The 25,162-nt window shown below is 65.1% G+C and overlaps 1 protein-coding gene across 1 annotated transcript in view; it reads left to right on the forward strand.

The window, feature by feature from the left end:
• STK32C (serine/threonine kinase 32C) overlaps positions 1 to 25,162 on the forward strand; it is a 61,096-nt gene that overhangs the window by 29,458 nt on the left and 6,476 nt on the right. Inside the window, exons 2-6 of the mRNA XM_012781445.3 lie at positions 13,057 to 13,112; positions 20,539 to 20,690; positions 23,793 to 23,966; positions 24,812 to 24,849; positions 24,961 to 25,050. Of these exons, the coding sequence (XP_012636899.2) occupies positions 13,057 to 13,112; positions 20,539 to 20,690; positions 23,793 to 23,966; positions 24,812 to 24,849; positions 24,961 to 25,050 (510 nt within the window). The remainder of the gene's footprint in view (positions 1 to 13,056; positions 13,113 to 20,538; positions 20,691 to 23,792; positions 23,967 to 24,811; positions 24,850 to 24,960; positions 25,051 to 25,162) is intronic.

The raw sequence follows: 25,162 nt of genomic DNA on the forward strand, positions 1-25,162 counted from the left end.
AGGCCCCAGGGCCTGGCTGCGGGGCTCGTGGGTGGCCCTTGGGGTGACGCAGCCCCAGGTGAGGGGCTGCAGAGCAGGCCCCACGGCGATGCCCAGGACTGGCCGGCTGGGGCCCGTGTCCCGAGAGGTGGCCTGTGTGCCCCATGGGAAAGGGTGTAAGGGCGCTGGGCTCCCGGACACGGGAGCGGGCAGAGGCTGGGGGGCGGCCACCTGCCCCTCCCACGTGGCCAGCCTCAGTGGTGCCACGTCCTCCTCCTCTCCCAGCTGGCCACCAGTGAGGAGGTGCTGTGGTCCCTGCCCGGCTTGGGGTCTGGGCTGAGGCTGCTGGGGCCGGTAGCTGCGTCTGCGAGGGCTGGGGCAGTCGTCTCTGGATGGCTTTGACGCCGGCCCTGGAGACCTGAGGCTCCCTGTGCACAGCACCAGGGCTCTGTGTTTGTGACGTGCGCCGGGCCCTGTGACACGTGTGCTCTGCCCTCGGTCCGGAGCCGACGCTGCAGACGCGCCAGTGACAGGAAACCATGGCAACCCCCTGCCGGGAGAAGCCTGACGGGCGGATTGGGGCCGGTTGAAGTGAGCCACCCACAGGCTGTGCCCCAGAAAGCTGGTGGTGAGGCTTCCCAGGGGAGACCGTCCTGGCCTGGTGGGGGGCTGCGGGGCTGCCGTGGGGCGGTGCCACGTGGGAAGGTGCCACGTGGGGAGGGAGCCTCGTGGGGTGGGAGCTGCATAGGGAGGGAGCCTCGTGGGAAGGTGCCACGTGGGAAGGTGCCGCGTGGTGTGGGAGCCACGTGGGGAGGGAGCGCTCTCCCGGGCCGGCCCCGGGGTCTGCTTGGGAAAAGGGGGTGGAGGCAGTGTTTACTCCCAGCGGCAGCTCTTCCAGGCCCTCTGGGTGGGGGAGGCTTTGGGGCGAGGGTCTCGCCGTGCCCCGCTGTGAACCTGGAATTCAGGTGAGCAAGGCTGTCTTCAGGCCTTGGGCACAGTTCACTTTACACATACACACAGGTGCACACGTGGCAGGGTGCGGTGGCTCTCGCCTGTATTCCCAGCTACTGGGGAGGCTGAGGCAGGAGGGTCGCTTGAGCCCAGGAGTTGGAGGTTGCTGTGAGCTAGGCTGACGCCACTGCACTCTAGCCAGGGTGACAGACTGAGACTCTGTCTCAGAAATAAAAACAAACAAAAAAATGTGCATACATGTACTTGAAGTAGAACACATGTAAATGTACAGATGTGCCTATGCAAAAGCATACATGTGTGGCACAAATGCACACACATGCAGTGCACAAGTACATATTTGCAGAGACAAATGTGCAGTACTAACACACACGTATGTACATGTGGCATACCCGTACCAAAACATGCACATATATGTGCACACCTGGACACACAAGCACACACGTATGCACGCAACACACACCCCAAAGCACACTGGTGTGTGCACACACAAGCACACGTAAGGGTGTTATGCAGGTGCACATGAGCACACACCCATGCGCACACATGCATGTACACATGGGATACTCATACCAAAGCACACAGGTATATGTGCACATTTGGGCATACACACAAATAAGCGTACACACAGCAGAGTACACATGTATATGCACACTGAGCACACACAAGTGTGATGCAGGGGCACATGTGCACACACATGCACATGCATACTTGTCTACACACAACACACACAAACCAGTGAGTGCACACACATGTGCACACACTTTCCCAGAGTCACTGTCATCCCAGTCAGGTGGCATGCGACACCCCACCCTGGCCTCTGGGGATCCCACAGACCTCCCAGGATCCCATCCAGCCCCACGCTGTCCCCTGGGGCTGAGGGTGAGTTCCAGACCCCCCACCCCGCAGCCTGGCCCCTCCTGCCCAGCCCACCAGTGCCCCACAGGCCCTCTGGACCCCCAGCTCCAGCTGCCTCCTGGTCGTTCCCTCAGGACCCGCCCCAGGCCTGCTCCTCCAGGAACCTGGACTGTCTGGCCTGTCCCTGGCGCCCTGCAGCCCGCGCCCTGCACCCAGCCCCGCTTACCCGGGTGCCCAGCTCCCCCAGGCTGGGGACACACGGGGAATCCAGTGTGTGTGGAGATACGTGTGCGTGGCCCTGCCCTGGAGGTTCTCGGCCACCCTCGTGCGCTTTGGAGAGCAGCTTGGGCGTGGTGGGTGGGTGGGTGCTGTCCTAGTTTACCAGGACATCTTGGTCCCACGGGGGGCAGCGCCTCTAAATTTGCATTTTGAAAAGAGGCCCTCGGAGCAATTAGTCTTCAAATAGCAACGGTTTCTTCTGGGCTGAGATCCGAAGGGACGGGTTGGGAGGCAGCGGTATGCCTGGCTGCCCCCAGCTTCCGAGTCTCGAGGCTCTGTCTTGGGGGGTCTGGCAGGGCAGGGCCGGCCCGGTCTGCCCGGTGAGGACACTCGGACCGCCGGCCTTGCCATGCGGTGCTGGGCACCTGAGCCAGGAGCCCCAGCTCGCCCCACCTGCCCCGGGCAGGGCTCTGGGAGGGCAGGGAGGCTCAGCAGCCTCCCCCAGAGGGCTAGGGAGCAGGAGGCCCCAGCACCGGGTGGCAGTGACATGGGGGAGCTGCACAGAAGTGTCCTTCGGGGAGGAGCCCTGTGCACACCCGGCCAAGAGCCACCCGCTCTCCCGCCTGGCCCTCAGCTCCAGGGACTTCGCACATAGGTGTAGGGGCTGGCGATGTCCCAGGTGTCCACGCCCTAATCACGGAGCCGTGACCGAGTCCCTGGCGAGGGGACTCTGCAGGTGCGACTGAGTGAAGGGTCTCGGGGAGGGGACATTGTCCTGGAGTCCTGCTCGGCTCTGTACCTCATCGCAGCTGTTCTCGGAGGGGGAGGCAGGAGAGTCGGGTCAGAGGACAGAGGAGAGGGCGGAGAGTGAGCCATGAAGATGCCGCCTGCCGGCTTTGGGGGTGAGGAAGAGGCCGGGAACCGAGGGACGCTGCGGCCTCTAGGGGACGGAAAGGCGAGCGATGGGCCGGGTGTGGTGGCTCACGCCTGTAATCCCTGCACTCTGGGAGGCCGAGGCGGGAGGATCGCTCCAAGTCAGGAGTTCCAGACCAGCCTGAGCAAGAGCAAGAGCAAGAGCGAGATCCCGTCTCTACTAAAAATAGAAAGAAATTATCTGCACAACTAAAAATTTATAGAAAAAATTAGCCGGGCATGGTGGTGCATGTCTGTAGCCCCAGCTACTCGGGAGGCTGAGGCAGGAGGATCGCTTGAGCCCAGGAGTTTGAGGTTGCTGTGAGCTGGGCTGATGCCACAGCACTCTAGCCCTGGTGACAGAGAGAGACTCTGTCTCAAAAAAAAAAAAAAAAAGAGAGAGGCAAGAAAGGCAGCAACGGTTCTCCCCAAGGGCCCCAGGAAAGAGCGTTCCACCCCCTAGGCCTTTGTGCTGTTCCTCCCTGTTCTTGAGGCTGGGGGTCCTCGGCCAGGTCCTGGGTCTGCTGGGGACTTGCCTCCTGGCTCATGGCCACCGTCCTCTCACTGTGCCCTCACTGGCGGCAGGGGTGGAGGTGCTCCCTGGGCCCTCTTGCCAGGGCCCACCCCTGCGATGAGGCTCCACCCCCAGGGCCAGGTCACCTCTGGAGGGTCCACATCCTGACCCCGTCACGCCGTGGCGGGGTGCTGGAGGGACTCTAGTGTTCAGTCCACCACACCTGCTGGCACCTTGGTTTTAGCTCTACAAGGCCCCTGTCTCTGGACTTCTGACCCCAGAACTGTAGTAGGACACGGTTCACTGCCTTCAGCCACTACGTTGTGGTTGTTGCTATGGCAGCCACAGGATGTGGATGCACCAGGCATGGGCAGAAGCACCCAGGGCGCACCGGGTTCCTGCAGCACAGACCGGGGAGCAGCGAGGCCACGCAGGGCGGGAGAGTGCAGTGCAGGCTGCACACGCAGGTGCCTGGGCAGGCGAGGAGAACAGTGTGGAACATGAATTAACACGACGAACCTCCCGTGCGGAGTGGGACATGGGATGTGACACTCAATGACAGACCTACCATGCAGTGAGGGACGCCTCCGCCAGAGGCAAGGCCAGGAGCAAAGAAAGCCATGGGAGGCCGTGGGAAAGCTGTGGGAAAGCCTGGGAAGGCCGTGGAAAAGCCATGGGAAAGCTGTGGGAAGCCCGTGGAGAGGCCGTGGGAAGGCCATGGAAAGCTGTGGGAAAGCCGTAGGAAAGCCAGAGAAGGCCTTGGGAAGCCTGTGGGGAGCTGTGGGAAGCCCGTGGGAAGCTAGAGTCAGGGCAGGGGGTGTTCGGGGTCTCGGGTGCTCTGGGCTGTCACCTCTGTCCTCGGCTGGGTGGTGGTACCCGGGGGCTCTGCCGTGTTCCCTTTGCTGTCTGTACATGTTCATTGTCTCCTCACGTGTTCATAGATGGTGAGAAGGAAGTCCGTGCTGTGTTCGTGTGTGGCATTTCCCACATGCCATAGTCCTTGGAGGAAGAGCTCTGTGCTGGCACCGTGGCTAAAGAGCCACCGTGTCTCTTTAGTCCCCAGACCTGTGGTGCCAGGTCCCCAGAGACATCCGTCTGTCTCTTCTGTGACTCGGGCTGTTCCACGAGCTGCCGAGACCAAGGGGGGACCTGGGGGCTCTGGCCAGGTGTGGCGGCCACTCAGAGCAGGAAGGAGGCCATGGGCTGAGTGGGAGGGTTCTGTGGGGAGGGGCAGTGTGGGACAGTAACCGGTGGATTGCAAGGGCTGTGGGCAAGGAGAGTGTGTCCTGTCACCAGGCACACGTCCAGCAGGGCCAGGAGGGGCTTCAGAGGGACGCGGCTTCCTGAGCAGGTGGCACCTGGGCAGCTTTGCTCCACTGTGACCTGGCCCCACCCCGGGCCCCGCTAGGTGGAGGTCCTGGGGCACCTCGACCCTGGGGTCTCCCCGTCCCATCCAGGGCCCCTGTGCCGGCTGGGGGAGTTGGCTATGCCATGTCCATGCCCGGCTCTGCCCAGCACCCCAGGAAGCACCTCCCCGACCTATGACCCTGCTCACATGTTGTGCAGCGAATGCTTTCAGTCGAAGTGGATGTTTTCCAGCCATTAGCATTCTGGGGATAAAATTCCTTCCCCGTGAAATGGCCTTTTCTCACTCCAGCTGTGTGCCTGGTCCGTGCGTGAGGTTCCTGCTGCGGAACAGGCCACCCCGCCAGGCCCTCATACGTGCAGTGGGGACACACGTGTCCAGAAGCAGCAGCGGCTGCTTTCGAGGAACTGCCTGGACACAGCGTTGTCCACGTGGACTGAGGCCATGTCCGGGCCATCTGGGGGTCCAGCCCTGGGGAAGGCAGCCCCTGTCCCCTGCCCAGCCCCCTGCAAGGACAGCGTGGGCTCCCCATCCTCGGCAGACAGCCCTGGAGGGGGCTCCCAGGCCACGGCCGTGCCGTCATTTTAGGGGCAGGGAGCCATGAGGAGTGTCTGTGAGCAGTTGGCACTTCTGGGCGAGGTGTCTTCTGCCTGTGGTTGACACTTGTAGGAGAGGTGTCTTTGACTCGGTGCAGGTGCTAATGTGAGTGAAAATGATGAGACTTGAGCTCCCCCGGGGCTGGCAGACACGGCACAGCCCTGGGGCCCGCCCCACCCGCCGCTGACCGCCCCTTCTCTGGGTCAGCGTGGGACAGCCGTCCTGGGGGAGGCACCTGGCGCTGCTCCCCACGGCAGCCCCGGGGGGCTGCGCAGCTGGGCCCCTCCCCCGCACCGTGGCAGCAGCAGGGAGAGTGACCGCGACGGCATACCTTTTCCTCGCAGGACGTTCGGGGACTGTGGCGTCTCCTGCAGTCACTCCCGAGGCAGCCGGCGCCCCGTGCCCCTTGGCCGCTCCAGGGCCCCAGTTTTGTGCAGAGCTGGCTGGACCTCAGCCTCCCTAGAGCCACGGGCAGCTGCGTGGCAGACGTGGCCCTCCCGTGGGCTCCGCAGAACGCCCTGCGGCAGGTGGGAGCCCTGAGCCCAGGGACAGGTGCACAGGGACCCCCAGCCCCACCTGCGACCCAGCCCAGCGCCCATTTTTCCGGGTATGGAGGGCGTCTGCAGGGCCCGACGGGTCCCCTGGCCCAGGCCACGGCGCTGGGCCCTGCTGGCGTGTGCAGCGGGGCCTGGAGGGCCGTGGGCTGGGTGTGTCATGGGGGTGTCAGGCCTGGCCTCCCTGTCGCTGGCTCACAGACGGGACCCCGCCTCCCCCTCCACCCGCCCACCGCGTGGGCCCCTCAGGGAGCCTCACGCCCCGCCTCCTCTGTTTTCGGGAAGCCTCCTGGCCCCTCTTAGTCCTGGGTTGCTTCTTCCTCCTGCCCCGCTCCTGTCCTGTGCCTGGCCGGGTCCACTGCCCACAGTGACGGGCGTGGCCGGGAACCCCCGTGAGGTCCTGCAGCCATGGGGCCGTCCCTGTGGTCCCCGGCGGCCTGCCCGCGGGCCCGGCAGGGGCTGAGCCTCGGCAGCCGCAGATGCTCCATTGATCCGGCGGTCGCCTGATCACTAATTTATGAGCATCTCCGTGTCGTCTGAGGACGGAGGCATTCAACACCGGAACTCGGCCCAGACTGTTTTAGGCTGGGCGGGACCCAGGACAGGGAGTCTGGGAAGTCGCGCCGCCGAACGTGTTTTACGGGCGGAAGCTTTTACTGTAAGTGGAGGTGGGTCCGGCTTGGGGGAGGGAGGCGCCAGGACTCCAGGCCCTGGGCGGGAGGATCAAGATTGTTCTGGAACCTGGGGGCCCCAGAGGCCTCAGCTCTGCCCTGGCTGGCGCCGCATCCCGGTGGTGTCTGTTCTGTAGGAAAGGCGAGGCGGGGGCCTTGCTCCCGGGATCAGGCCTGGGGCACAGGTGTGTCCCAGGAGCGAGACCCCGTCTGGCCTTCCGCTGTCCTGGGCGGCCACGGTGCTGGCTGCAGCAGAGCCCCCCACCCAGGCTCCCCCCACCTGGGAAGTCCAGCACTGCCCAGGGAGGCCGAGAACTGCCCTGCGGCCTCATGAGTCCAAGCCAGACACCGGGACTCCGGGGAGGGTGGCCCTTGCAGGTTCCCGGCCACGGGGTCCGCCACCTGCCAGGTGGGCCCTCCGAGACCCGTGACACTCGGACCCGGCCTGACCTTGAGGCTTCAAGGCCCCTTAGGACGGAGGAGTCTGGGCTCAGAGGCCACAGCCGGCTGCCCTCCTTGGCCTTGGACCTTCCTGCCCCAGGTCAGAAGTCGGGCAAACGACGGCTCCAGCCCCAGCAAGAGGGTCAGTGAGCAGCTACTCCTGGGACCCTGTGTTCCTTCCCAGTGTGTGTGGCGGGACCGTCCAGCTCAGTGTTCCCGCCTGTGAGAGGGGCCTGTCCCTCCCTCCCGGCTGCGCCGAGTGCCCAGCTCTGGCTCATCCTCGAGCCAGGGCGGCTGCCCCCTCCCAGCCAGTTGAGTCTTTGCTCCCCAGCAGACCCTGGCGCACAAGGGGCAGGTGATGGGGTGACACCTGTGCGCAGGTCCTGTTCACACCAGGGTGGGGGTGGGGCAGCCACTGCGCCCAGGGAACGGGGAGGCGCCCGCTGCAGGAAGGAGCTGTCGGGCCGGTTCCGGCTCCTCTGCCCGGCCTGGTGTCCCCCTAGGCAGGAGCATGAGCATGATCCCCCCGGCTCCCACGAGGGGCCAGACGTCCAGGGGCTGCACAGAGCAGGGTGCGGGGTCTGAGCCCCGGGGCACGGTTTCCCTCTTCGGGGGGCTTTTCTAAAGGGCTCCTGGGACACATGACAAGACGTACCCAGCCCTGCACGGATCCCAGCAACTCGAGACATGGATTCGTTGTGGCAGCTTCCAAGTGACCCCCGCTCTGGCAGGGCGTCCCGGGTGGGGAAAGGGCTCTGGGGCCTGGGGCTGCCCGGGTGCGGCCCCAGCTGCGCCGTGGGCAGCTCTCCTTCCCCGCAGCTTCTCCAGAACCAGCGGCACCCACCTCCCGGGCCTCCTGGGGCGTCGGGCGGGCGGGAGTCGGGAGCAGAGCTGTCCTGCAGGCCCCTGGGGGACGCCTCCGTGGGGTGCGGGCACCGTGGGGCTGGCGACAATGGCAGTGACTCACGGCGCCCTGCGGCAGGTCTATTTTTACTCTCCCCAGCCTGTCTCTGCCGTCCTCCTTGGGGGCATCTTCTTGTCGGGTTTAATAAGAGCCCTGGCTGATGAAAAGGCTGCGCCTTAACCTGAGATCTCGCTGGGACTCAGCTCCCCGGAGACGGCTGCGGGTTGGAAGCTTTCCTCCCACGCCAGGGCGCCAGCGCAGACGCGGGTCCCGGCCGGGTGCTCGTGGAGGGCGGGCCCTCGTCTCGGTCTCATGGGAGAAGGGCTCAGGTACTCCCCGATGTGTGTCAGGGCATGAAGTCTGCACGCGGGCGAGATGGGACTCTGGGAGTTTGGGGCCAGAAGAAGCACCAAGTTTATCTCACTCTCCGGAGAGACGGCGCAGCGCCGGGAGCGAAGACAGGCGCCGGCCCCGCGGCCGAACTCTGACCTCGTCAGGGCGGACTGGGGGCGGGGAGGTTGTACGGTCACAGCCCAATTAGTTTGTCCTCCTCTGTCCTTCACCGGCGGGCAGGTAGCGGGCTGGTCTCGCACGTTCCTCGGTGGCGGGAAGCATGGCGCCGTCTCTGCTGCAGAGGTGGGGAGCTCGCGCCTCGCTGTCTGCCCAGGACCCTCAGCGCTGTCTGGACAGACTCGGAACCCATCGTCCGTGGGTGGTGGCTCCGGGCTGACAGCCGGTCGGACTGTGCACCTGCCCCGCTCCCGGAGGCCCCTCCCTCCGAGAAGTGGCGGCCGGCGGGTGTGGGCTCTCTGTCTGACCGCCAGGGGCGTCTCTGCAGGAGAGAGGCTCGTGCTGCTAACCCAGGGACGGAGCCTTGCTGCTCCGAGCGGCCGGTTGGAAGCTTGTTTTCTCGGCAGCCCGTTAGCAGGGCTGTCCTGTCAGTGCTTTTTCCTTGGATTCCGTGGTGACCGAAGAGTGGAGTTTGGCTTCCGCGTGTCTTGCTGGGGACCGAGGCGTGGCACCACCACTGTGCCCCCCACCTGCTGTGCCCCCTTCCCTCCCCTCCCCATGCTCTGTGTTGCTGCCAGCAGGTGCACCCGGTCCACCCACACACGGCGAGGCGGGCGCCCCACGGATGTCCCCTCCCCGCCCCCGAGTCCCCCAGTCCCCCCGCATCTCCCTCCTGAGTATACACAGTGACCCGACAAGTGGGGGCAGGCGGGACCGTGGGTCTCTCTGGACGAGGGGGGGGTTTCTATTTAGTCCCGGGGGGGGGTCCCGAGGCTCACCAGGGGGTTCTGGGCCAGCAGTTCCCCTGCGCAGGGGTCTCTGTGCCCCCGGGACGGTCTGCTGGCGGCTCCTCCTGGTTCCCGGTGCAATGCGCGCCCTGCCCAGAGGACTGCACTGCTGGGTCCCCGTCAGCCTGTGTCTTCCTGCCCGAGGCCATCGCGGTGCTGCCCGCTGCGGTGTGGCCGCCTCTCGCCTGGTCCCAGGAAGGGGATGGTTTGCTCAGAGCCACAGGAGGCTGAGGACCACCCCAGCCAGCGGCACACCTGGTGCAGGTCCTGGGCAGGTGTCTCCCGGGTCTGCAGGTGCACGAGCAGGGGTGAGGCCCGTGCTGCTAATGCACTTTGTTTCCGTCCTTTTCTCCTCCCAGAAGGGCTGAAGCTGGGGACCTGCCCTGACCCTCTGAGGGTCTGAGGTCCTGGAGGGGTCCTTGCCGGCCACGGCCCAGGGGGTCCGAGGTGGGGGGCTCTGTGCGGTGTCGGTTGCTTGGGGGCCACAGGGCACAACAGCAAGCTGCCCACGGACGGGATGACGCCTGCTGCTGTCCCCCAGGGCGGTGCCGGGCCGGACCCCAGGCAGCCACCCGCTGGGGGGAGGGGCCGGCACGGCCGACTCAATGGGGCCGTTTTGGGGGCGGGCAGGGACACCGGCCTTGGTCCTCGGCTCTGTGGGCGTGGCGGAGGCCGCGCTGACCATCAGCTCCTGTGCCCGCCAGGCTCTTCTGCCTCTGACCGGAGCCCCAGGAAGGAGGACGGGGCTTCCGCGCAGCGCAGCCCTGGGTGGACCCTGGGCGGTCGGAGGGTCGCCCAGCCTGGGCTGCCTGGCAGAGCCCACGTCCCCAAGCTGGCAAGCAGCCAGGCCCTGCCCTCCTCTCCATCCACACTGCAGGCCCCTCCGTACCCCAAGTTGGCACTGAGCTGGCCCAGCCCACCCCCTCATCTCTGTCCACACTGCAGGCCCCTCAGCCCCCCAGGTTAGCACTGAGCTGGCTCACCCCACCCCCTCCTGTCCCTCCACACTGCAGGCCCCTCAGCCCCCCCAGCCCCCCAGGTCAGCACTGAGCTGGCTCACCCCACCCCCTCCTGTCCCTCCACACTGCAGGCCCCTCAGCCCCCCAGGTCGGCACTGAGCTGGCCCACCCCACCCCCTCCTCTCCCTCCACACTGCAGGCCCCTCAGCCCCCTAGGTCGGCACTGAGCTGGCCCACCCCGCCCCTCCTGTCCCTCCACACTGCAGGCCCCTCAGCCCCCCAGGTCAGCACTGAGCTGGCCCACCCCACCCCCTCCTGTCCCTCCACACTGCAGGCCCCTCGGCCCCCCAGGTCAGCACTGAGCTGGCCCACCCCGCCCCTCCTGTCCCTCCACACTGCAGGCCCCTCGGCCCCCCAGGTCAGCACTGAGCTGGCCCACCCCACCCCCTCCTGTCCCTCCACACTGCAGGCCCCTCAGCCCCCTAGGTCGGCACTGAGCTGGCCCACCCCGCCCCTCCTGTCCCTCCACACTGTAGGCCCCTCGGCCCCCCAGGTCGGCACTGATTGGCCCACCCCGCCCCTCCTGTCCCTCCACACTGCAGGCCCCTCGGCCCCCCAGGTCAGCACTGAGCTGGCCCACCCCACCCCCTCCTGTCCCTCCACACTGCAGGCCCCTCAGCCCCCTAGGTCGGCACTGAGCTGGCCCACCCCGCCCCTCCTGTCCCTCCACACTGTAGGCCCCTCGGCCCCCCAGGTCGGCACTGAGCTGGCCCACCCCGCCCCTCCTGTCCCTCCACACTGCAGGCCCCTCGGACCCCCAAGTTGGCACTGAGCCGGCCCCACCCCCCCATGCCACCTCTGATGGGAACTGGGGCTTTCCAGACCAAGCCTCATGTGCCGAGGCGGCCAGTCAACACTAGCATGGACCGGCGAGGGCGTGAGTCAGCAGGCCAGGCCAGAGACCCTGGCAGTGTCCGCCCCGCCCCGTCCTGCTCCCCTCGCCCCTGTCCACAGCAGCGGCACCACCGGGCCGTGCCGGCTGGGCCCAGGGAACGTGCTGGTCTTCCACGTCCAGCCCCACGCGGAGGGGAGGGCTCGGGCTGGAGGAGGAGCAAGCCGTGCTGGGGTCTCGCTGCTGGTCAGCGTCTCGTGCCCACCTCCCCCACCACGTTCTGCCCTCTCTCTCGATCTCCTCCCCTTCTGCCCAGCTTTGCCCATCACACGCGGCGGGTTGGGGAACCACCACTGTCCTTCAGTACCGTGTTTCCCCGAAAATGAGACCTACCCATGCAATAAGCCCTGGCAGGATTTGTAAGCATCTGCGCCATAGAAGCCCCACCCCGAAAATAAGCGCTAGTGACAGGTGTGGCTGCGCAGCGCATCTGCACAACCCGTGCATTTCGTGTCGGAGCGGGAAAGAAGACGAGCAGCCCTTCTCGTCTGCCCCGTCGTGACAGCTGCTGTCCCAGAGGTGACCGGGAAGGTGCGGGCAGCCCCACCAACAAGGTCGGCTCCCCCTGTCGGGTCCCGGCCATCCTGTGCGCGCTGCAAGCTGAGGCTTTTCGGGGAAAATAACACACCCCCTGAAAATAAGCCTTAGGGAAACATAAACATAAGACCCTGTCTTGTTTTTGGGGAAACACGGTGTCTGGCGGGGTCAGGGGTGATGCCCTACAGCAGCAGGTGCTCCTGGCAGCCTCCACCTCGAGGGTGTGGTCTCCGAGCGGGGCTTTCCCGGGCGAGGAGGCTGCAGGTGGCCGCCGGCCCGGGGCTGGGGTCCTCGCCGGCGCCCTGTGTTGGCCACAGTGTCGTCCGTGACTGGCCTGGTCACCCCCCCGGGCAGTGGCTGGTACGCATCCCACGAGGGCTGTGACAATGGGAAAAGCCGTCGTGGTTCAGAGACAACGTTTCTCAGGCCTTGGGTCACCCTGTGCCTGGGGCGGGCGCCCCCGGGCCACGCCGGGTCGCAGATGCACCACCGTTCTGAGCCTCATCCCGTCGTTGATCTTGGGGCTGTTCCCGGGCCCCAGGTGTGTGCAGTGAATCCTGGCAGACAGGTGCAGGGGGCTGCTCCAGAGGCAGCGGCTGGGCCCAGGATGTGGCTCCTGTGTGCGCAGCTCGCTGGGACCCCGGGCCCGCCCACTGGGGTCTCCCCTGGTTGGAGGCAGCTTGCTTTTTTTTTTTGAGACAGTCTCACTCTGTTGCCCGGGCTAGAGTGCCGTGGCGTCAGCCTAGCTGACAGCAATCTCAGACTCCTGGGCTCAAGTGATCCTCCTGCCTCAGCCTCCCAAGTAGCTGGGACTACAGGCATGTGCCACCATGCCCAGCTAATTTTTTTTCTATATATTTTTAGTTGTCCAGTTAATTTTCTTTCTATTTTTAGTAGGGACGGGGGTCTTGGTCTTGCTCAGGCTGGTTTCGAACTCCTGACCTTGAGCGATCCTCCCGCCTTGGCCTCCCAGAGTGCTAGGATGACAGGCGTGAGCCACCCCACCCGGGTGGAGGCAACTTTGGGGGGGGGTTGTTTGGGGGGGCAGGAGTCGCGCTCAGCCTGGCACTCAGTGTGGCCAGTTCGTGTCCTGTCCCTTCTGTCAGCCGGTGTCTGCCCCCCCCAAAGGTACTGAGAAGAGCGTGCGGCCCAGCCCCGGGCCCATGTCTCTGCCGGGCTCAGCCTAGAGCCCCCCGACTGGCCCTGCTCCGGGTCGAGGGGCCCCTGGGCGGGCTGTGGGGGGTGCCGGGTGGGGAGCTGCTCCGGGTTGGGGCTCGTGCGACCCCTTCCTGCCACCTGACCTGTGTCCTCTGTTTCACTCCGCAGTGAACTTTGACCACTTCCAGATCCTGCGCGCCATCGGCAAGGGCAGCTTCGGCAAGGTAAGGCGGCGCCCGGGGCGGGGTAGGCCCAGCACACGGCCGGGGCGGGACGGTGGCGTTGGACGGGCCGTCCCTCAGCCTGCAACTTCACCTGGGCAGCAGGCTGCAGGTACGCCAGCGAGGTGTGGACGCTCCTCCCGGGGAGCCGGCGGGTGCTGGGCACCAGCCCGGGCCACGGTGCTGCCGACGCCATGGCACCCAGGAGCCGCCGTGACACTTGGAGGCCAAGATAGCAGCTGGCCCAGAGGGTGTGCGGGTGACAGGTCCTCAGCCGGTCCCCGCCCCTCCTGTCCTCCACACCGGCCCGCTGGGCCAGCCTCCCGCTCCGGCGTCCTCCCTTCCAACCGCCCCGTGCGCTATGCGGGGACCGCGGGTGGTGACGATTCAGAGAGCCTCTGGGACGGGCCCTGGAGATGGGTCACTTCCTCGCGACGGCGCCTGCTCAGCGGTCCGGGGGGCCTGGCCGCGCGGCGTCTGCGTGTGCCGTCCCTGTCTAGCGGGCCGCTCTGCCTCCAGGCGCGAGACGCAGGGCACATGCGTGAGTGGGTCCGTCACCTGCTCTCGCCGTGTCACACACGGTGGCCCCGCTGGGTGACCTGAGGCCTGCAGAGGTCGCAGCTCTTGGCAAAAATTGCAAAAAAGCTCCTTGCACCGAGGAGCGAGTATTTTCAACATCCCCATATGTTGGGCTTGCCGATGATGGGCGGCGTGTGTTGTCGGCTGTGAAAATGGTCGGCCTCAGCGGTGCTGGCTGGAGGGGTGGACTTTGTCAGAGGCCGGTGGGGACGGCCGCCGCCCACCTGTCCTCCCAGCTGAGCCTAAGTTCTGTCGCCCAGGGCCACGGGGGGTGCACAAGGAGCAGCAGGATGGGTTGGGGACTGTCCCCACTGGCAGTGGAGGACAGCCACCGTGAGCAGGGTCAGGAGGGGTTGCTCAGATGGGGGACCCCAGGCTCAGAAGTCAGGCCCCAGGGGGCTGCTGGGAGCCGGGCTGTGGGGTTCGTTCGGGGTCAGCCAGGCCCTGTTCCCCAACGGCCCTGGTGTCCCCCTCCCCCACTACCATCACCTGTTCTCCCCACGCAGAGCCGGGTGGCTCGGGAGAGCCCCAGGGTTCCACCACCTTGACCGGTTCTTGGCTCTGAAAGGCCGGGAAATGGGCCCTGCAGAGTGGGGGCGACAGAGGAAGGTCTCACTTTCAGATGCTAGTTGGTGGCACAGTTGGAGGGCTCCTTTCTGCCCCTAATGTGGCCCAGGGGTCTGTGGGCCGCTGTGGCTGGGTGGGTGCTGGGGGGCTTAGGGGTGAGGCCTGTCGCAGACGCCCTGGGGTCCCTCTGGCGGCTGTGGTGGCCAGGGCGTGACCCCCGTGGAGGGGCAGGGATCCGAGGGGGCCGGAGCTGTCCTGCTTCCCCGCAGAACGGGTGACCATGGGCCCGCTGCACCGAGCTCCAGCTCTAGGACGCCGAGCCGTCACTGCTGTGTCTGTGTTCTGGCAAAGGGCCTCTGACCTGCAGCTGCTCCGCCCTTTGGGAAGCGAGTGTGCGAGCTCTTTGTATCTGGTCTTTGGCTTTTGTCTCTCGTTTTCAGCTTTTAAAATATCGTGCTGAATTGCACGCAACAAAACAGACCGTCTTACCTACTTTCCAGTGTGCGGTTCTGTGGCATTCAGTGCATTCACATTGATGCACCATCTCTCTAGAACTTCCTCATCCTGCAAGACTGAAATGATCCCTGGTACACAAGCTCCTGACTCCCCTCCCCCGGCCCGTGACAGCCCCCATTCTTCCTCCTGTCTCTGCGGATCTGAGGATCCTAGCACCTCGTTGTCTCGGTCTGTTCAGGTCCAAGTGCAAAGGTAACGCAGTCCTGCAGGTGGGCGGCTTCGACAGCAAACACGCTTCTTACGGTTCCGTGGGCCGGGAGGCCCCGACCAGGCGGCGTTGGTGTCTGGCGGCCTCTTCCTGGTGCAGACAGCGTGTTCTGGCTGCGTGCTGGTGTGGCGGGAGGGGGGCGAGAGAGCCGCCGGCATTGACCCGTTGTCGAGGTCCCCACCCCTGGGTCCTGCTCCCTCCCAGCTCCCGCCTCCATCGCGCATTGGGGAAGGGCCGAGAAGGGACGGGTCAGCCCCTGGCGCCTGTTTTGGTGGAATCCTGCGTACTTGTCGTTTGCTCACCTCACGCAGCAGGGTGTCCTCGGGGTTCCCCCGGGTTGCAGCACGTGTCAGAATTCCTGCAGAGCAGCGTTCCGTTGTCCACGCGTGACGCTGTGTTTACCGTTTGCCGTCCGTGTGCTAGCTGCTGCACAAAACCCTGCCACGAACGCGGTGTGCAGAGGCTCGGAGCCCCTGCTTTCGGCTCTGCCACCAGAGCCAGATGCGGATCGATCGGTCGGTGATTCTCTATTTGGCTTTTCGGGGAGCCAGTGACCGTTTCCGTGGCAACTGCTCTGCTCTCATTCCCGCCAGCGGAGCTCGGGGCTCCGGCCCCTCCACACCCTCAGACACTTGTGGGTTCTGCTCTGTTTCATTTTTCCCCAATAGCAGCCACCCGGCGGGTGGGGTGAGGTGGGGTCCCCGCCGGTTACAAAGCCCAGTTTGACGTCTCCTGGGTGGGGTGTTTTTAGGTGGGTTGAGAGCGAGGTTGATGTCTTGCCCACACCAGGGTCTAGCACCTTTCACCAAAATAGTCTTGTAGTTTCCAAGCTAATTCTTCACATTGTTGTGTTTATCATCGTTGTTCTCACGGTTGTGATTGTCATGTTGTTGTGTATGATGATTTGTTACTGTGGATGAGGGACTCTATTTTCCAGCTTTTTCTCCAGCTTTGGAAATTGTTGACCTTGTCCCGCCCCCGTGTCGCCCTGACCCCGGTGCCTCTCGGCTGTGCCGCGGCCGGAAGGGCTGGGCGGGGCTCCGGAGAGGGTCTCGCTCCCAGCCTGGGGCAGCAGGTGTGGGCTGGGTCAGGCCTGGTTTGCCAGCCCGCGGGGATCCTCATGGAATGACGGCCAGGCCCCCTCTGGGCTTCACGGGGGTCTTTGGGCCTTCCAGGAGAGATTTGTTCCTCGAGTGACCTGCTAAGTGTGCTCTGAGCTGGAAGACAGTCTCCCTGCCAAAGCTGTCTGTAGGGCAGAGCTGGGTCTCCACGAGCTATCGGGGGTCTTGTAGATCCTTGGAAAGGTGGGCGTCCAGCCAGGAGGCCCTGGGGAGCCCCAGGATGCCAATGTGGAGGCGTCTGCAGGCACAGCTCCTGGGAAGCCCTAGGGTGGGTGTCACTTTGGGGATCTGAGAGCCTCTGCTCCGGATGGACATTTCAGGGCCTGACTGGCTCTGGGGCAGTGGGCACAGCTGGCCGTCCGAGCTGTAAGCCCAGGCTCTGTGCGGCACCCCGCCCCTCCGATCTGGCCCGACTCTGGGAGTTCCTCCCTTCTCCTTCTTGCTGATTCCCCGGTACTGCCCTGCGCCCCACGGCACGGGCTGTCCCTCTCTGTGCCCGAGCAGAGGTTGGCCCGGGGCTCACACAGGGTGTGGCCGCTCTGCCGCTGCCCACCCAGCCCAGGGGAGGGGGGGTCCCCTCCAGCTGTGGGGCCTGGGGACCCCTACCCCATTGTGGGTCCAGCCGGGGTGCGGGGCTCTCGTGGGGGCTGGCCCGGGGTACGTGGGCAGGAAGGAAAGCGAGGTCTGGCCCTGGGACCAATGCCACAAGCCCTGCATTTCCCAGTTTCAGGGAAAGAACTAAGGTAATTGGGGTAACAAGTGCCGTTGTCACAGACCCCAGCCACCTCGAGGACCCTGTTGTCCTCACTGTGACCCCAGGTGTTCAGAGGGACCCAGCGGGGGAGAGGAGGGAGACGCTGTCCGGCCAGGACCCCCCAGCCCTCCCCACCTACGGTGTGACACCCACCTACTGCCACCTTCCTCGGCTGCCACTGAGCGAGGAGACAGCGCTTAGCAGTTGCCATGGCAACTTCTCAGTGGCTGGTGTGCCGCCACCCCGCCAGGAGTGCGGCTGCGGCTGAGCCTGTGGCCTGCCAGGTCCACGCGGGAGACGCTGGTCCTGCACTGCCGCCTTCCTCGGAAACGCTGCAGAGTGGCCTCGGCCACCAGGAGCTCGGGGTTGTCTGGGCTCCAGGATGTCACCTGGTCGCTGGTTCAGGGTTGCAGATCCCAGGCCACCACCGTGGGGCTCCGCGTGAGGGCAGCCTGGTCCGCCCGGTGTGGCCGGTGGAGTAGAGGCCACGTGTGCTGGGGCCACCGCTGACATTTACACGAGCGTGAGTGGGGCCTCACCATCACTGCCCAGCCTGCTCCTGGACGTCCGGATGCCGGGTCCTGGACTCTGCCCGCGGGCCCTGCCTGGGTGTCAGTGTGGGGCTCTGTGCCCACTCACTCGGTTGCTGTCCCGTCTGGGCGCGTGGCTGAAGCAAGACAGCATCGACGGTGCCCAGCAGCCGCTGCCCGGTGCCAGCCTTCCCTGGGCCGTGCAGTTCCAGCAGCACCGGCTCCTGCTCAGCCCGGCCTCTCCCCACGGGGCCGCCCTGCTGTGCCCGCCACCACCCTGCTGTGCCCGCCACACCCTGGAGGGAAGAGGAGGTGATGCACCCCGCACCCCGGAGGGAAGAGGAGGTGATGCACCCCGCACCCCGGAGGGAAGAGGAGGCGATGCACCCCACACCCCGGAGGGAAGAGGAGGCGATGCACCCCACACCCCGGAGGGAAGAGGAGGTGATGCACCCCGCACCCCGGAGGGAAGAGGAGGCGATGCACCCCACACCCCGGAGGGAAGAGGAGACGATGCACCCCACACCCCGGAGGGAAGAGGAGGCGACCCACCCCACACCCCGGAGGGAAGAAGAGGCAATGCACCCCACACCCTGGAGGGAAGAGGGGCCCCAGAGGGAAGAGGAGGCGATGCACCCCACACCCCGGAGGGAAGAGGAGGCGACCTGCCCCACACCCCGGAGGGAAGAAGAGGCGATGCACCCCACACCCCGGAGGGAAGAGGAGGCGACCCGCCCCACGCCCCGGAGGGAGGGGACCCAGCGTGGCCACAGGATCTCAGCATCTCCAGGCTTCTGCGTGGGGGATAAAAGCCAAGGATTCCGAGCCTCTTCAAAGTCACTGTTTGCGTGTGACGACCGGAGAATGACATCGTCACAGACGCGGGGACTGTGAAGACACTCCGCCTCTGTCCTCCGAGTCCAGAGATGCGACCGAGGACAGAGCTGAGGCTTGAGAGCCCTTGCTGCGGTGGCCACATCCAGTGCGTTCCCGCACGGCTGAGCGTGACACCTCTGCCGATTACAGTGGGGGAGGGAGGCCAGAGTGAGTGTGGGCGCAGGGACGGGGCTGGTGGCCTGGGTGGGTGCACCTGCCTGGCCGGCCACGCCTGCAGGCGTGATCTCTGCAGGAGTCCTGTGTCGGGGCACACCATGTGTGCATGCTGGGTGCTGCCTGGGGCTGCGGCTCCCGCCCCTCGTGGATCTTTGAGCTGCACCAGCTCTGCGGGACCCGAGTGTGGCAGCCGTAGGGTGCCGTGGGCTCCCGGCATCTCGGGATAAATCCCCCACTGCACGGTCACCACATGTGTAAGAGCCTCAGCTGACATCAGGCTGTGGGGCCACCAGCACCTCATGCTCACAGCCGCCGCTGTGGCCCCTTCGTGGGATGCCAGTTTCTGCACGAGAGGTTGGTGGCCACTTTCCGTGGCCTCGTGAGGCTTCATGGGGACAACTGGAGCCTCAGCCTGTGCCCTCCCCGGCCTCCCCTGCTCCTCTGCCCTCGTCCCATTAGAACCGCACTCACCGGGGAGAGAGGGCGCCTGGGCAGGGCGGGCCACGGACGCAGCTTCTTGGGACCTTCAGAAGGACAGTGGGGGGATCTCGGGGGGCAGGAGGAAAGTGGGAGAGGAATGGCCGCGGCACTTAGGAGCCGGCGGGGCCTCTGGTGCTTAGTCGGGGCCTGTGTGTTTCTGGATGGCTCTGCGCCGGCCCAGGTGTGCTCCATGCTGGCCCAGGTGTGCTCTGCACTGGCCCAGGTGTACTTTGGCAGAGAAGGGCGTCGGGGGTGGGGGTTGGGAGCCCCCAGGGACGGCCTCTTCTGCAGCCCGGTGAGGTCTTGGGGGAGGAGGGCTGAACCGCAGGGGAAACCGAGGCCAGCCTGAGCCTCTGGCACACAGCCAAGCTGGCCATGGATCCCTGGGCACCCACTGGCTCTCTGGTCCAAAGGAGAAGCCCCGCAGCCAGGGGCGGGGTCCACGGCCAGCGTCTGTCCCCGGCGGGAGGTGGGGTGAGACGTCCAGAGAACCCTGCAGGGTCCCTCCAGGATGGCGGGAGGAACCTCGGCGACACGTGATAGAAACGGGATTCGGGGATCCGGGATTTGGAGCAGCCGCATCTGCGCCTGGGGAGACGCCTCCCGCGGAGAAATTCTGGGACTCGGTGGTTGCCGTGCGCCCAGGCTTAGCCATGGTCGTCTTCGAAGAAAAATGTTAAGCCAGAAGACATTCCTCATAAACCCTTCCCGGCACACGCTTGCTTGCCTCAGGAGGGAAGGGGTTTCCTGCACCAGCACCGGCTGAACCGCGCTCCCCAGAACTGCCACTTCCTCCAGGCCCCCAAGCCCGGGCCCCTGCTCCTCAACGACCGGGACCAGAGGGTGTCGAGGCCCCAGGAGTGTCCTTGGCCACCTGTCCTGGGGCGGTCTCTCCACGGCTTGCACGGGAGAAGGGTTGCTGGCGCTGTAGCCCGCGGTTTTGTGCCGTAACTCCCGGCTCCGCCTTGGAGATCTTCTCCCTCGATTCTGACGGACGTTCCTCAGCCACAGGGGACCCTCGGCTGGTCTCACGCTCCTCACTGCTCTGTCACACTGATCCTCGCTGCAAGCAATTAGCGCCGGCTTAGCAGTGTCTGCGCGGTGCCACCTTGCTAGTTGACACTGACAGCTTGCCGCTCGGAGGGTTTCGCACCTCGAGCCTGCAGGGACCGCCGCCACGAGGGCTCTGTTGTGACGGGAGCCTGGCACCTGTGGGTCTGTCCCACGAGCCTCCGTTCTCGCAGAACCATGAGGAGGGGACTTGCCTCTTGCCGTGCTGGGGTGTCTTCTGAGACACAGGTGGTGCACGTCCAGGGCAGGTGGCAGGTGGCAGGTGTGGCTTCCCAGGTGCAGGGCCTGTCGAGGGGCTTCCTCTGGTCAGCAGCCCCCACGACGCTGCTTCTGTGAGCCCCGGCAAGGCGGCACCGGGATATGGGAAGGTGAGGCCACCCGCCTGGTCATGGCTGGTGGGTGCACCTGGGCTGAGTCCTGGCTTCTCGCAGAGAGGGGTCTGTTCATAGCCGGTCCCGCTGCGGTCTGGAGTCTCAGGTGTTCCAGGAAGCAGAGGGGGCCGCGGAGCTCGCGTCCCTGCGTCTGTGCCGAGCCGCCCTCTGCCCTCCAGGTGTGCATCGTGCAGAAGCGGGACACGGAGAAGATGTACGCCATGAAGTACATGAACAAGCAGCAGTGCATCGAGCGCGACGAGGTCCGCAACGTCTTCCGGGAGCTGGAGATCCTGCAGGAGGTGGAGCACGTCTTCCTGGTGAACCTCTGGTGAGCTCAGCTGCGGGGCCGGCCCTGCTGCTGCAGGGAGACCTTGCACGCCCCGGGCTGGCGAAGGGGCTGCCCCTGCCACCCCTCTGGCTCTCGTGCCGCGGGGTCACCCGACACCCACAGGTCCTGCCTGTCCCACCCCGTCCACTCACCTCCCCGCGGCCCAGGCCTGCAGGGCTCAGGGACTCAGGGCATGCTGGGCTTAGTGTCCCCACCCCAGGCCTGCTGGAAGCCCAGGACATCGCTACAAGGGAGGGACACTCAGTGGGGGAGAGTTGAGGGGCCTCACCTTGGGTTCCTCTCGGAAAACGAGCACCGAGACCCGCTCCGGGAGGTGCAGGAGCTGCAGACAGCTGGGGGGTCCGTGCCTGTCCTCCCTGGGAGTCCTCCCTCATGCCAGGGGCCTCCCCGCCTGCCTCCCGCAGGGGCCCTGTGCTCTGCGATGTGCTCGCAGGTGGGCGGTTTCCCCAGAAGCTCCCGCACAGCACAGGGTGTTCCTGGCAGCTGGGGAGTCAGGTGACAAGCCGTCGTGGTCCTGGCCGAGCCGCCTCTGGAAGATTCAAAACCCCCCCCACACCCCGTGTGTCACCTGGTTCTCCATTAGCTAAACTTAAAGGAGGGGCGGCCGGGCTGTGTTGAGAGGGGAGCAGGGCCGCGTCCTCGTTGGCAGGGGTCTGGAGCCACCTGTTCCCGGGTCTCACTCAGAGCCCAGAGTTTACCTGGGTCACTGCAGTAGGAAGGAGGACGCCAAAGTGGACGTGGCCACTTACCAGGGGACGTGCGGTGTGGCTCAGAGATGGCGCCACAGTGGCTGGGGAGGAAGGAGCTGGGCCGCGCTGTGCCGGGAGCCCGGCCTTGGGCTCTGGGCAGAGACAGAGATGCCGATGGAGGTCTCGGCCCGAGTGTGGGGAGCACAAGGATGGCCATGGCCCTCCCCAATGTGAGGCACTGTCCTCCCACTCCCCGTCGGCACGTGGCCACTGTCCTCACCACTGTGGCCCCCAGGGCACTCACGGCCATCTGGTCTCCAGGCAGGCTGAGGGTTGGCAGGGCTGGACCCTGAGTTTATGGCCAGTGGTCTTACCTTCAGCATCCTGGGCAAAGGGGTGTCCAAGCACCGAGCACCCCTTGAACCTGCCCTGACACCTGATGGCCAGGGAGCGCCAGGCCTGGGTCACATCCCTCATCCTCACATGGGGTGATTAATCCTGGGGTCAGTGGGGAGGAAAGGAGCTCACTGTGGGCTGTGGGCTCCCCAGGACAGGCCGCCACCCAGGGTTGACACTTAGCAGTGACATTGGCACTGAGGCTTCCTGCAAAGAGGGGAGACCCGGGGTTTCCCTCTTCTGGGGCCTGGGGCTGTCTGGGAGTTCGTGTGGCCCATGGTTAGGAGCATGGGCTCCTGGGCTCCTGGGCTGAAGTTTTCCTTCCCCTTCTGCCGCAGCACCTGCCCCCACCCCCACAGGCCAGCCTGCCAGGGGATGTCTCCTGCCCTCCTGGGCTATGAAGGGCAGGGCCATCACAGCCTTGACTCCAGGTGTGGGAGGTCACCTGCCCTTGTCCACTGTTCTCCAGGGCTCCGGGCTCATCCTGGAGCCTGGCATCCTAGGTCCCTTTGCTCTGTGGCTGTATCCTCACACCCTCTTCCCCAGGCCCCAACCTGCACCACCCTCTCCTGGCCACCCTTCACTGAGGATGGAGGTGGGAGGCTTGTGGGGGGCAGCTAGAGGGACGTCACATGAAAACCAGTTCTTATGACTTTATTCTTGAAAGATCCAGTCATTTAACAACTACAGTTATCTCTGGGAGCTCACAAAAGAAATTGCAAAGTGGAAGGAGGTTCTTAAAGTATTGTTTTGCTATAGCCATCATCATCTTCATCATCACCCTCGTCACCACCATCACCATCACCACCATCACCACTGCTATCACCACCACCATCACCATCACCACCATCATCACCACCATCACCATCATCACCATCACCATCACCACCATTATCAGCACCATCATCACCACCACCATCACCATCATCATCACCACCATCATCACCATCACCCATCACCATCACCACCATCACCATCACCACCACCATTCCCATCACCATCATCACCACCATCATCACCATCACCCATCACCATCACCACCATCACCATCACCACCACCATTCCCATCACCATCATCACCACCATCATCACCATTACCATCATCATCACCACCATTATCAGCACCATCATCACCACCACCATCACCATCATCATCACCACCATCACCACCATCATCACCATCACCCATCACCATCACCACCACCATTCCCATCACCATCATCCCCACCATCACCACCATCCCCACCATTCCCATCACCATCACCACCATCACCACCCTCACTACCCTCACTACCCCTGTGGCTGCTGGTTATTACTTGCCCAGCACTGGGCCGAGGATGTCACCCACACTGCCTCATTTTCTTTAGCAATCTTCCCAGGCAGATATTTTTTTTTTTTTTTTTTTTTTTGAGCAGAGTCTCGCTTTGTTGTCCAGGCTAGAGTGAGTGCCGTGGCGTCAGCCTAGCTCACAGCAACCTCAATCTCCTGGGCTCAAGCGATCCTCCTGCCTCAGCCTCCCGAGTAGCTGGGACTACAAGCATGCGCCACCATGCCCGGCTAATTTTTTTTATATATATATATCAGTTGGCCAATTAATTTCTTTCTATTTATAGTAGAGACGGGGTCTCGCTCTTGCTCAGGCTGGTTTTGAACTCCTGACCTTGAGCAATCCGCCCGCCTCGGCCTCCCAAGAGCTAGGATTACAGGCGTGAGCCACAGCGCCCGGCCTCCCAGGCAGATATTTTTATCCCCATTTTACAGAAAAGGAAATCAGGGCAGCCCAAAACAACCCGGAGATGTGCGCTGCTATTTCTGCTCCCCGGTTGTCACTCACAGGTGTCTCTGGCCCCAGCTGGGCCGAGGGGCTGGGCTCCGAGCAGGGGCGGAGTCAGCGCCTTGGGCAGGCGCTGCCTAGACGAGGTGTGTGTCGGCCGCGGCAGGAGCGCGTCTGGCTCCCGGGCCGTGCGCGAGCCAGACCTGCGCTGGGTGCCCGCAGGTACTCCTTCCAGGACGAGGAGGACATGTTCATGGTGGTGGACCTGCTCCTGGGCGGGGACCTGCGCTACCACCTGCAGCAGAATGTGCAGTTCTCCGAGGACACGGTGCGGCTGTACATCTGCGAGATGGCCCTGGCCCTGGACTACCTGCGCAGCCAGCACATCATCCACAGGTGTGTGCACACCTGGCGGGGGAAGCACCTGCCCGGGCCACCCGAGGCGTGTCCACTCCCCACTCTCCACTCCAAGCCGGTCTGGCTCCTCTGCTCCACACGTGCCCGCAGCCCTGCCCACCTGTGGCGCCTGGGCCAGTGAGTGCCCCGTTCCAGGCTCAGCCCACAGCTGCACACCGGGGTCACCTGAGGGTTGCCCTGTCCAAGCAGCCCCATGGGGGCTCCCGTGCATGGACCACCGGGCCCGGCCACTTCCGGTGGCCTTCTGTTTAACCGCAGGCCTCCGTTAGCCCATCCACCATGCCCCTGGGGCTTCAAGCTCGCCTTAACGTGAGCTTAGAGCAGATGAAGTTGGGAAGCAGAGAGGAAGCGGGTTAGGGAGCAGATAAAATTGGGGAGCAGAAATTAGGCTGTGACGGCAGCCCCAGACCAACTGAAAACGTCTCAGGCTGATAGATAAAGGCCCGCGGGCCTCGTTCCTGCACCTCTGCCCTCGGGCTCCTGTCGTCTGGCACCAGACGGCCACTGAGCCCCGACTGGGCGTCCGGAAGTCGCAGCAAAGTGAGGACCAGTACCCCGCGTTGGTCAGGGACACGGCAGGACAGACCGTGCCCGCAGTTGCTTTTGTCCTTGGCCCCCGCTGCGCCCAGGGCGGGGTGCTGGCCGTGGTCCCTTCCGCGGGGCAGGGAGTGGCTGCTTTCGCCTCCTCTGACCCCCAGCGCCCCGCCAAGCCTCCCGGGCTCTGCCTCGGTGGGTGCGGGGGTGTCCTGGGAGCCCCCTGTGCCGGGGGCTCCGGGCAGGACTAGGGTGGGCTCCAGACGCGCTGCCGCCTTCTGCCCTTCCAGAGACGTCAAGCCCGACAACATCCTCCTGGACGAGCGAGGTGAGCAGCTGGGCGTGCAGGCCGCGGTGCCGCAGGCGGGTGGGGGTGGGGCGCCCCGGCCGCCAGGACGCAGCTGGGCCTGGGACGGCTGCACCTGCCCCGTCTCCACAGGACACGCGCACCTGACCGACTTCAACATCGCCACCATCATAAAGGACGGGGAGCGGGCGACAGCGCTGGCGGGCACCAAGCCCTACATGGGTAGGTGCGTGGGGGGTTCCGGCGGGGGGCCTGGGGTGGGGGGTCCCGGTGGGAGGCCTGGGGTGGGGGGTTCCGGTGGGGGGGGCCTGGGGTGGGGGGTCCCAGTGGGGGG

This window comes from Microcebus murinus, chromosome 14 (assembly GCF_040939455.1).
Source record: "Microcebus murinus isolate Inina chromosome 14, M.murinus_Inina_mat1.0, whole genome shotgun sequence".
Lineage (NCBI taxonomy): Eukaryota > Metazoa > Chordata > Mammalia > Primates > Cheirogaleidae > Microcebus > Microcebus murinus.